Source organism: Populus trichocarpa, chromosome 11 (assembly GCF_000002775.5).
Source record: "Populus trichocarpa isolate Nisqually-1 chromosome 11, P.trichocarpa_v4.1, whole genome shotgun sequence".
NCBI classification, from domain to species: domain Eukaryota; kingdom Viridiplantae; phylum Streptophyta; class Magnoliopsida; order Malpighiales; family Salicaceae; genus Populus; species Populus trichocarpa.
Window position 1 is genome coordinate 4,880,522 of NC_037295.2, and position 12,642 is coordinate 4,893,163.

General features: G+C 31.2%; 1 protein-coding gene across 1 annotated transcript; it reads right to left on the minus strand.

The window, feature by feature from the left end:
- Positions 1-8,779: 8,779 nt before the first annotated feature.
- On the minus strand, positions 8,780-9,580 carry LOC18103077 (glutaredoxin-C9). The gene has a single exon (XM_006377361.3). The coding sequence runs from the start codon at positions 9,463-9,465 to the stop codon at positions 9,007-9,009; it is 459 nt and encodes a 152-aa protein (XP_006377423.1). The 5' UTR covers positions 9,466-9,580; the 3' UTR covers positions 8,780-9,006.
- Positions 9,581-12,642: the final 3,062 nt, after the last annotated feature.

A 12,642-nucleotide genomic window follows, 5' to 3' on the forward strand; every position in this document is an offset into this window, starting at 1 on the left:
AAGGAGAAGAAGAATAAAAAGAAAAAAAATGGTGGGAAATACATAGAAAAACACTTTCTTCTCAAATTATGGCAAAATGAACTCATGAATTTTTTTCAACAAAACTATTTTTTAGAAGTTATAAAGAGTAAAATAAAAGGAAAGAGAAAAGATAGAAGGGAGAACAACTAAGGTTATAAAGAAAAAAACTTTTCACCATCATCGTTGGATAAATGACCTTCCATGTCATCTCAGATCTCTAGAAATCTTCTCAATTATTGCATTAAATGCACATCACCATTTTGTCTCCTAAAGGACACCTTTTTTAAATGAAGACAAGTCACCTGGCCATGAAAAATCCTAATAGTTTTACGTGGGACAAACAAATCCTATGAGAAAGGTAAAAGGTCTTTTCATTCATCAATAAGGCTAGGTAGCCACGAAGAATCCCAATAGTTCTAACATGGGGTAGATAAATCTCATGGGGAAGGTAAAAAGTCTCTCATTGATGGGACAGACAACTTTCAGGTAAAAATACTCTCATTGAAGCTGATAACTTTTCAAATCTTTGCATATTTAATACACAAAACTTTGAGGGGCTACTGATGGATCAACATGTTTTATATATATTATTTTTGTCAAGTTCATGTTTAAAAGGGCCAGAGACAGGGTGATAACCCAATGTATCTAGGTTTGGCAGAATACCAAGCCTAGATTAATGGGCCTAGTAAGTTGTTAGACTCAACATCTTTAGACTCAGCTATACGCTAATCCCAAGTACACGTGGGTCTAGCGAGCTGCCCAGACCCAATATCTTTAGACTTAACTACACGTTGAGCCCAAGTACATGTGGGTCTGGCGAGCTACCAAGTCCAACATCCTTGGGCTCACTTACATGCTGAGCCCAAGTACACGTAAGTCTAGCGAGCTGTTACACTTAACATCTTTGCACTTACCTACATACTGAGCCTAAGTACACTGAGGTCAAGCGAGCTGCTAGACCCAACATCCTTAGGCTTAGCTACGCATTAAGCCCAAATACATGTGGGCTTGGTGAGCTAACTAGACCTAACATCCTTGGGCTCAGCTACGCGTTGAGCCCATGTACACGTGGGTCTAATGAACTGGCAGACCCAACATCCTTGAACTCAGCTATGTGATGAGTCTACGTACATGTAGGTCTGGCGAGCAGCCAGACCCAACATCCTTGGACTCAGCATCAAGCCAAGCCTAAATGGATATAGACGATCTTTCTATACCCCTTATTGGGTCACAAGACTTTGTTTGTTTATTCTTATAACCCTTAACCTAAAATTTTAAGGTCAATGATATTCATCTCTCTACACCCTTAGGTGTATAAAAGTCTTCTAAAACCCTACTATATTTTTATCAATATTAATGTTGTGTAAGAGATATTCCCATCAACATTAATATTATGTAAGAGATATTTTTTCTCTCGTTAATGCTCTCATGAGGAAATGATACTCCACCGTTTCCAATAAAAAAGATAAGGTTTGGAGGCTATAAATACCCCTTGAATCACCATGTAAAAGGTTCGGAATCTCCATTCTCTACTACATGCATATTTTCATAGCATCTCTCTTTAAAATATCATTGCACTCTCTCTCTAAAAAAATATTTACTTATGCATTTGAGAGTCTTCAAAACTACCAAAAGGAGATCTTTTGTACGTATCAGCCAACAACCACATTGGCTTGTCTAGAACTAGCCACCACTCACCTTGGCTTACCTAGAACTAGGAACCATTCACCAGTCACCTTAGTTAAGGAGAATGAATTAGATTGCTAGAATCAAGAGATTAACTGATTATTCAACACATAAGTCTTGCTCCTAAGTCACTTGAATATTTATAGGGACATCATCAGCGTAGATATAAAGATTTTAATGAAAGATAATTGTGCATAAGACAGGACTATTAAAAATCATTGAGCAATTAGATGGGATGAGAAAAGTGTACTGGTTAAGTGGTTTGGGTAAATGTTTATAGGTTAATGTGTTTTAGCCAAATATTTAGGATTAGGAGGTTTTATTCACACGAAAAAAGAAAAGAAGAAGAAAGGCCTATGAATTCTTAGAATCAAATACGGCCAAAAGGTGCTGCCACTCTAATTTTAAAGATTGTGGGCTTTTTTTGAGTTAATTTCGAGTAGATATGCGAGTTGACTCGTAAAATCGTACTTTTTTACAAGTCAATCTATATATAACGTGCAAAATCAGGTTAAAAACTCGAAAACCATCAAACTCAGTTAAACTCGGTCAACTCGGTAAACTCGGACCGAGTTAACGAGTTTGACAAAAGAAAGGAAATTAATCGACTCCCCTCCCCGTCCATCACTCACTCCTTAGTCCCAGTCTTCCCTTTCCCCCATCATTTCTTTCACCAACAAATCAATCTCCCAAATCTCCAAGTGAATTGGTATAAAAAAAGAAACTCTCAATTGGGTTCTTTCTCTTTTGGGTTTTCCCCTTCTCCAGTGAAGAAATCATTATTTGGATCAGCTAATTTGTGTATGGAAATTCCTAATTCTACTAAGGTCTTCTCTGGGTGTCTTTCTGCTAGTGAAATTGAGCTCTCTAAAGATTATACCTATGTAATAACCCACGGGCCTGCTCCTAGAACTACTCATATTTTTTACAATTGCATTGTTGAGAGCTATTATGGTGTTATTGGCTTCTCTACTTCTTAAGAAAGATAATAATAGATTTTTAGGTGATGGGTCAAGTTACTGACCTAATAATTTCTTAAACTTTTATTTTGCTTGCAAGAACAATCTTGAGCAGGGAAAAGACATTTACGTGAAAACTACATTTACGTGAAAACTATGCTAAGCTTGTTAACTTAAATATTAAACATGGAAATGTGGCTCAAACATAGGAATATAATTATTTAGCTTCCTCGAAAACAAGAAAGTTTTCATAATATTACTGTTGTGTACATTGTATTGTATTGTATTTTTAAATTATTTAAACTATATATAGATTTTTGTATTGTTTATTTCATTTTTACTTTAATTGTGTTATATTATTATTTATTACTTAACTGGAATTATCAATATATAATTAGTAAAAATATTTTATTTATGATTTTATAATTTTACAATTCAAATTTATAATTTAAGTTTATATTATATATTTCATATGTTAAAAAAATATTTTTGACAGTGCTGAGTATGAATGCCATGTGATAAATGGGACTGATATCATGTACATTCGGCAAATGATTAGTTAGGTGGGTAATTAGATAAATATACAATAATAATAATAAAAGGTACAAAATGAAACTAATGGGTCAAAAGCTAAAAGGGTCTGAAACTGCGTCATCAATGTCATCAGCATGCGAATAATTCTGTTCTATGTATGACTTTTGTGTGGAGAGGCCAAGACAGAAGAGAACTCTGCTTCTGATTCCCAAATAAATCATTGAAACAGTGGAAATACTCGACGAGGATTAGGTCTATCCAATGAATCAAGACAATAAAGAATAGAAATAAAACGTTTGTGAAATAAGATATGCCCATTAATTTAATCTTTTGTCAATTCGTGGGCGATGCTCCCAATACCATTTGTCTTCTATTTATAGAAATTAAAATGTGTATTAGAACAAGACACTAAAGGGAATTACAATGGTATTTACATGATAATATTTTTTTTTTTATTAATATGAGTATCCGAACAACTTGTGTATATCTCGATTAATCCTACGGGTTCTGAAATTAATAACTATGTAAGCCTTTAGTGACCTTAAAATTTATGAAACTCAAGCTAGTAATCTTTAAAAATAAATTTAAAATCTAATCAGTTGAGTTATACCTATCTATTCAATAACGTGAAGATGACATCTTTGTTGTAGTCGAAGCAAATTCATAAGGGAAGCCAAGTTTGAATTTTATCAATTGTCCTAACCAATGTTCAAGTTTTTTTTATATCATTGTGGATTTTATAGCCTTGAGAAAATAGGGCTCTGTAATGAGTATTTGGGTTTGGTTCCGTGGGTTATTTATGATAATGATGGTGGATGAGAATCGGAGGTGGAGAGAGAGATTGTGATTGTTGAAGACGGTAATTGCTTTGTTGAAAAGAACAGAGAATCGAGAGATCTTTTTAAGAACAAGATGGTGAATTAAATTCAATAATAGAATATATTTTTCAAATAAATAAATTCAACTTATTTATTAATTAAATTTAATTTAATTTTAGCGTTATAAATAAATTTTAATTTTAATAATGAATTGATTCAAATAGATTATAAATTTGGACCACGTTAAAAAAACATCTCAGTATGATTGAGTTAAGAAATTACTTACATCAATTATATTATGCTGTTTGGTTTTGGAGAAAAAAAATCATTATTTGTAGAAAAACATGGGTTTATTTGTCGAATAAAAGAAATGAATAGCAGTTTTGACATGTAGGCATTTGATTGAGTAGGATTTCTAACTTAGCTCGTTGGGACTAGCGTAGAATTTTCCTCACGAGAAATGATATATTTTATATTAAAGGAGATATTCTTTTCTTTTTCAAATAAGAAATTCTATTACTAGTAAATTTAGTTTCAAAAACAATATATATATATATATATATATATATATATATATATATATATATATATATATATATATATATTTTACTAATATGAGAAAACCAATGGGTTCCAGGATAGCCATCTCTCTCTCTCTCCTTTTTGCTTGCCAAAAGACTGGGTAAATACCAAACAAATCCTGAGATACACTCAGCTCATGTATCTCATCACATTTTCCCCTTCTTCTAGGTGAAGGTACTCACTTTCACTTCAACTAAATACAAAAGAAAAATGAACAATGCATATTTACGGGTTGAATTTTTTAATATTCATAATGAATAATATTCAAATTTTATTTATTAGTGATCGAGTAAAGAATTTAGATATTTATAATACCTATTAGATTTCAGGTAATAAATGGGCATTCACTATTTACTATTATTTATTAATCAATAAAAAATAAAATAGTTAATATATGTGTGTGTATGTGTGTGTGTAGTAAATGATAAATATTATTCATATATATATATATATATATATATGTGTGTGTGTGTGTGTGTGTGTGTGTGTGTGTGTGTTTTGTGTCTATATTAAGGTATGTATATATCATATTGCATTATAAAAAAAATCTAAATACTCTACAAATATATTTATATAATATAAATACATATTTCGGGTTAGGTTTTTTTTTTGGGTGGGTTTAGGTCGTGTTTAATAATATTCATGCCCTATTCATTTTTCATCAGGTTCAAAAAATATCCACTCATTCGGGTTGGGTCAGGTCATTATCCATGATATTCAGATTGAATTGTTATCATTATCTGCAAAATCTAATGGATCTTAATTAATATTAGACTACACAACTCTATGTATAAACATTCGACTTAAATTACTTTGGGATTATTTATAAGTTCTATGTTTTCTTCTTCTTCCACCACCTTGTCCTTTTTTTTCTTCTTTTTTTATCATAGCACACAAGTTATGATCACATGGTAGGGCTAATTCTATAGCGCCTTTATATAGAAATAATCTAGAGGCATTGTTTTAATTTGCTTTTATCTTTTCACAACTATAAAATTATAAAATAGCTCTGTAATTTCTAATATATATATATATATATATATATATATATATATGTGTGTGTGTGTGTGTGTGTGTGTGTGTGTGTGTGTGTGTGTGCGCGCCATTTTCTAAAATCATTTAATAAGCAATTAGTTGGAATAATTCAAAAATGGATGGTGATTGGTCTAAAAAAAAGCAAATTTTTGCTTATTTCACAACTATTCAGGTTCAAATATTAAGTCAAGGATACGGTCATGAGGTCTTCTCATCCTTGGATGTAGTCCACAAGACATCTATTGATCTCCTCCTAGTTTAATTTAGGCTAATCATGCCTGAACTCAAGCCATCTTATGCTCTCAACCTATTTGGACAATGAAAAACTATACCCAAAATCAAGGCCATCTTTCTAGTTGGGCTAGGAAAAACTATGCCCGAACTCAAAACCATCTTTTAGCATCTTTTTAGTTGGACTGAGCCAAACCATGCTCGAATCCAAGACCATCTCTTAGCCTCCTCTCAGTTATGCTAGGGTAAACCATGCTCGAACCCAAGACTATCTCTTGGCCTTCCCTTAGTTAGGGCCTTCCCTTAGTTAGGCTAGGATAACCATGCCTAAACCTAACATAGATTTGTTTTGATTTAACATTTCGGATCCATTTCACCCACAACCTTTTGTATGGTCGGTGCTTAGAATTTAATGTTAACATGACTCCCTTATTATTATAAAAGCCATGTAAGGTGTTAAGACATGCTTTTTCTATAACTTGACCCACCAAGACGTCTCTTCTCACGCTAAACATTAGGACCCCTTACCACTATTAGCTGTTATCTTGTATAATTACCTTTATAATTAACTATAGAGTTTATTCCCATATTTTTCCATTGTTCTATGTAAGTGGACGTGGCCTGTGTATATATAAACTCTCATGAACCACCATGTAAGTAAGAAAAAGAACTCACTTGCAAACATATTAAGAGCTAACATTCTCTTCTTCAACCTTCTAATTTACAACTTGTCTTTATGAAAAAAGTTATAAATTAACCCATATACAACTCTTATATAATTCACACTAAGCAATGAAAAATCATATTAGAATGAAAAGAATTAAGAATGGTAAGACGTGCATACCTATATTTTTAAAGGTACAAAGATTAAACCTTAGATCACAATCAACCTCTAAACAATCTCCAATTACTTAAGAGGAATCCTAATAAGTCTAAGTCTCCTTATGTTTTTGAATTCCTAAACAAAATCACATTCAAGGTTAAAAGTCATACCTCAAATGCACATATCTAGACTAGATTTGAGGGAATAACCACCCTATACCTAAGGTTTATAAATTCTTACATATATAGACTTTAGATCCTCCATACACACATCTATATAAAGTGATAGGTTCTACATTGTTTTTCCTTCTCTTCCCTCATCTTCATGCAAATTGGTACAACTCATGGCTATATAAATGTCAATATGGCATCATGTAAAAGATTTCAATTTCTAGTAGTTAAACACTCTTATTCTAGAACCTTTTATTATTATTTTTTTTGTACTTTTTCTATAAAATACACATGTAGCCCTTCTCGACTTTTAAACATAATTCCCTTACTATTTTAATCTTTAAAGGGTCCTATTAATCCAAAAAAAAACTTGTTTGGCAAGTTCTCAGTCCCAATAATCATTCTCCAATCAAGAATCCCAAGCACCTCACCTTAAACTTGGAAGCTCATTTGTCTCTAAAGATTTATAACCTCATCAATACAAATTATTAAAAATCATTAGCTAGGTTTTTGAAGTTATAGAGATTATTTTGCAAGGAAAACAATTAAAAAAGAAACATGTAATATAATGGACTTTAAAAAAGAAATTTTTTTTTTTTTTTTTTACTTCAAATTAATATTTTTTTCATGTTTTTGTATTATTTTGATGTGATGATATAAAAAATAAATTTTAAAAATAAAAGAAAATTATCTCAATATATTTTTTAAAAAACAGTATTATGAACATAGGCTCATTGCATTGCGGACCACACTGTAGACATAAAATATTTGCACTGTTGACGACACTATAGCACTTAGAGGGCGTTGTCTTTTTTGTTTATTAATCAAAAAATATTGTTGGGTCTGGTTTGGCCGCCAGATCCAATGTTATTGGGTCTGGCTCGCAGTCACACCCAAGGTTATTGGGTTCGGCTTTCAATCAGACCCACCGATCTTGGGTCTGGTTGGGCAACCGGACCCAACCAACCAGACCCAAGGCTATTGGGTCCGGCTTGGCCTCCGCAACCAAATCCAAGACATTTAAAATCACTCTTTATATTTTTTTACATTTAAAATAAAAATTATTATTGACTTATTGCATAATGAGAGCCAATATCCTAATATTGTTTAATTGGCAAATTCTCCAAAAATCTGCATGGGATATGTTGGAAAAAATTCAAGATTGAAACACTCCTCCTGTGTCTTTATTTTATTTGTCAGAAAAATCTACGAAGTTTCTGATTTTCATTTGTGGGGGAGAAAAAAAAAATATGAACTGAATTGATCTAACAAACAGATTATGACATGACTTTACAGTCCAGGCTATGAGTGTGGAACCCATACATTTATGTCTTTAACTTTATTTTGTAGAGCAAAAAGGATACACAATAAACATGATTCAGCTAATTCAAATCATAATTGTGGTCATGACTCTTTGTTTTCTGAGCCTTACTTCAATTTGGTCGTGAATATTCACACTTGCATATATTTGTTATTTTTGTGAAAATTATACATACATCAATCTCTTTCCAAATTGGGGTAAGATACAATGCTTCTAGTATTTGCCATATATATATATATATATATATATATATATATATATATATAGAGTAAAGAAGACCTTGTGCAAGTCTTTTTTTTATATTTAATTTGGGAAATCCTGTGCATCTTTTTGCAATGGCCTAACTCGATCTATCAGCCATCTCATCAAAAGATGGGGGAAAGCAAGTGAAACCCCTCATCCAAAAGGAAAATTGAAAAATATCTCATATATACCAAAGCACCATAAAAAAGTGTCCCCATTTGAAAATGAAAGATGTAATTAAGGAATTCATCACAAAAGATGTGGTCAAGGAAGCAGGGAATTGAACACACATGATCCAGGATAGTCGTGCGTATTCATGATGTTCCAAAGAAATGTTGCAGGGCTAATTCTACATCAAGATCAAAAGTAAGATTATGATTTACAAGGTCTACTTTTCGCTATTTCTTTGACATAATTTCCATGAACGGACAAATTAAACTAAAGACAGATAGACAGAGGAAAATAAGGTGCCCTGTAGCCCTACCTCAAAATTTTCTTGAGAGAATTAAAGAACCTTAAGTAAAACATGGTACATTAAAATCATCAGAGATAGTGAAGGAAAGAAAGGGAAAAAATATTGAGATCATAGCCACAAAGCTCCAGCATCTTTCAAGATAGGCACCAACTCACCAGTAATATGAGTAGCCATGACTCTTTCCAATCCACCAAACAATTTCCCCCCGACAAAAACCACCGGAAACTGCACTTGATCAACACCCTCCCCTCCTCTATCACTATCAATCATTGACAACTCCTTAATCACATCATCTTCCTCCTTCTCTTCCACTTCGAAGACCGGTGGATTAACACCTAGCCCTAGCAACAACCTCTTCACAACATGACACATGCAGCACCCACGTTTGCCAAATACTATGACAGAATTCTCTAACACCAATTTCTGGACATGATTTTCATGTCCATTGGTCACCACTAGCACATGTCCACTGCTGGTATTAGCACCACCATGATCGCGTGCCGGGAGTCTCCGGTTGCCGGAAGTGGTGGCCGGAGAGTAGGCTCTAAATGGGATTGCTTCTTGCATTAGGATTTTTAATTAATGGTGTGAGGGTGACAATGTTAAGAGATTGGAATTATGAGAGGGTGTATTATTTTGTTTTGTAATGCGTCGAAAGAGAGAGGGAAGGAGGAGGCATTTTATTGGGGGATTAGTAGGGGAAATGAGAAGACTCTAACGTCAACGGCAGTTACGCGATCTTTTACGTCACAGGGACTGTGTGTGACGTGTCCTTACGTCACTGCTTGGTGGACGGATTCTCTGTCGTTCCATCTTATGAACATGACCCTTTCTTTCTTTCTTTCTTTTCTTTCTTTATATATATATATATATATATATATATATATATATATATAATAAAACTAAATGGGCTGTTTAGTACCATTTGTGAAATTGGTTTTATGCTTTAATTTCTTTACGAATTTTTAGAAATATAAAAAAAAAAACTTGTTTTTTTTTAATTGTTTTGATGAACAAATAAAAGCAAAATTAACAAATACTATCACTATTTTTACAATCATTTTATTTGGTTTTGAAAATTTTTGAAATCCCGATATCAAATTTTTAATTTTTCAAAATTAAAAATAAACAAAAATATTTTTTTTATTTAAAAAAAACATTATGAAATGAAAATAATATTACAATAACTAATGATATCATGTTAGTTATTTCTTAAATTTACTTTTAAAAAATAAATATATAAAAAAATCATAACTTACTAAAAATAATAACAATATTTTCATCTAAGAATTTTTTATTTATATCTTTTTATTTTTTTTAAAGTGAATCTCATAAAATAATTAATAAGAAGACACTAATTACCTATTTAGCACCATAAAATTAAGTTGTCATTTAATTTTTACATGAAAAGTAAAAAATCCAATTATTTTCCATATGAATATAATAAATTAATATTTCCAAGTTCTCTTAAAAGGGGAAGAGCCAAGAATTACCAAAGAGATTAAATTTTTTATTTAATATATCAGTAGATTCATTAGGAATTAATTTCAGGCCAATGCCATACTAACTAGCTAACCCTTTTTTTTTTTTTTTTAATCTCCTGGAAAGAGTACGTATTTTAAGGAATCCCACCTCCCTTCTAGGGATGACGAAATCCCCACCTTTGATGAGCACGATTTTGAAGAAAAATAAGGACTTGGTCTCCTTAGTGTTCACTTCTTTCTTTTGTTACTGGTATGGATGATTTTTAAAATATTTTTTTAAAATTAATTAAAATAATATATTTTTTATTTTAAAATTTTATTTTTAATATTATTTTATTAAAAAAATTAAAAAAAAAAATTTTTTTATCAAAATATTTTCTAACAGTAGAAACAAACAAAACTTTAATAACAAAAAAAAAAAAAACCAAACCCGGTCGACACACATATATTTTCTCAAATTTATTTCTTGCACAGTTGATTTTAAAAATAAAATTTTTTATTGATTTTTTCTCTCAGTTATTTATATTTAACTATATATATATATATATATATATATATATATATATATATATATATAATTTAGATAGACTCAACAATAAACTTATTTTTTTCATATGATCTTTTTTTGCCCCATCCCTGCTAAAAAGGGGAAGCGGACGAGAGATGTACATGCTTATATCTTCAAAAAGCTCTCTAGGAAATTTTAAAAAAAGAAACACAAATTATTATATATAAATATAAAAAAATATTAGATGAAAATTCAGTTATGAATATCCGTCAGATTAGAGAATACCATCTTTAACCTCTATATCCATCACATTTACATTTTCATCGAAGACAGAAGCAGTTCCAGGACGGTGAGCGGTGTACAGGTCATCCATAAAAAACAAGGGGTTGCTAGTGACATCACATATAGCATCATACACCGGACCACATTGCATCATCTTGATGTGCCACGTGGAATTGGATAATATTCGTTGACGATGCCAACATGGCTGCCCACTTATTTTTAAAACAGATCCTTTCATCTTCTGACACGCATTAGAACCCGGTCCACTTTCTAATTGCTGACGATGCATCACCTCGTGACTCACAGGGTAATAATATCACGTGGATTTTGGCTTTTAATGATCATTTATGCTAATGTCCCCCTCTCTTTTTTCACGTCTGGAAGACAGACAAAATAATATATATTATCACATGGGACCTACCCCTAATCTTTCGATTTGCCCGCTATGATTCTTCTGGATGATTTTTTTTCGAATATCTTAAATTTTTAATTTTTTTATGAATATAACATTTTTTTTATCAGATTATTTTTTCAAGTTTAAACCATACCGAAACTTTAAATTGTAGAATGTAGATTGTAATATAATAAGTGGTAAACTTGTAGGCTGTAGTTTGGGATACATAAGTAATTAGGAAGCTGTAAAGTTGATTTGTTATTATATTTGATTCTTATTTATGTTTAATTTGGACGGATGCAATTCACACTTTGAATAATGATGTTTAATATATTTCTAATTTAACGCAAATGAGATTAAAGGATAATAAAGCTTATTACAAGTTAAATCTTCTAAAAATTAAGAATATTATAATTATAGAAAAACACTTAAAATATTTAGTTTTTATTCATCAGTCTCTCCATGTTAAAAGAAAATCATTTTTAAATTCAGATATTAATCAAAAACTATTATTCATCATAAAAAAAAATTTGTATATAGGCCAACCATCATGGATTCTTAACTTTTTTTTGTACAGATTTTCTAATCATGGGTCTCTAACACAACATATAACATTTCTAGTTAAGAGCGAGGATACAATGAAGAAAAAGAAGAAGAATATATTTTTAGTCAAAAAGAAAGGTTTTGAAAGGTGTTAAAGGTGAAATGAAAGACTAGGATACCTCTTTGGAGAATTAATAAGAATGAATGACTGGATTTCATGAGAGCACTTGCAATTGACACATCAACTCGATTTAGTCCTATTTGGATTGAAAGTTATCATATTTGAATCTTTCTTTGGATTTGTTTGAATTTCTCTTTTATTTAAGTATTAGCTAAGAAGAATTTTAGGGTTGTGAAAAAATTCAATATTTAATTTTAATCTTGGGAGGCCCCCCTACTACCTCAAATCAGTATATTTTTTTCTTTTTTGTTTTACTAATTTCTATTCAATTCTACCACTCCATTTAGTAATCAATTTATTAAATTTTATTTTCAAGTACCTTGTTATATTTCAAGTTTATTATAATTAATAT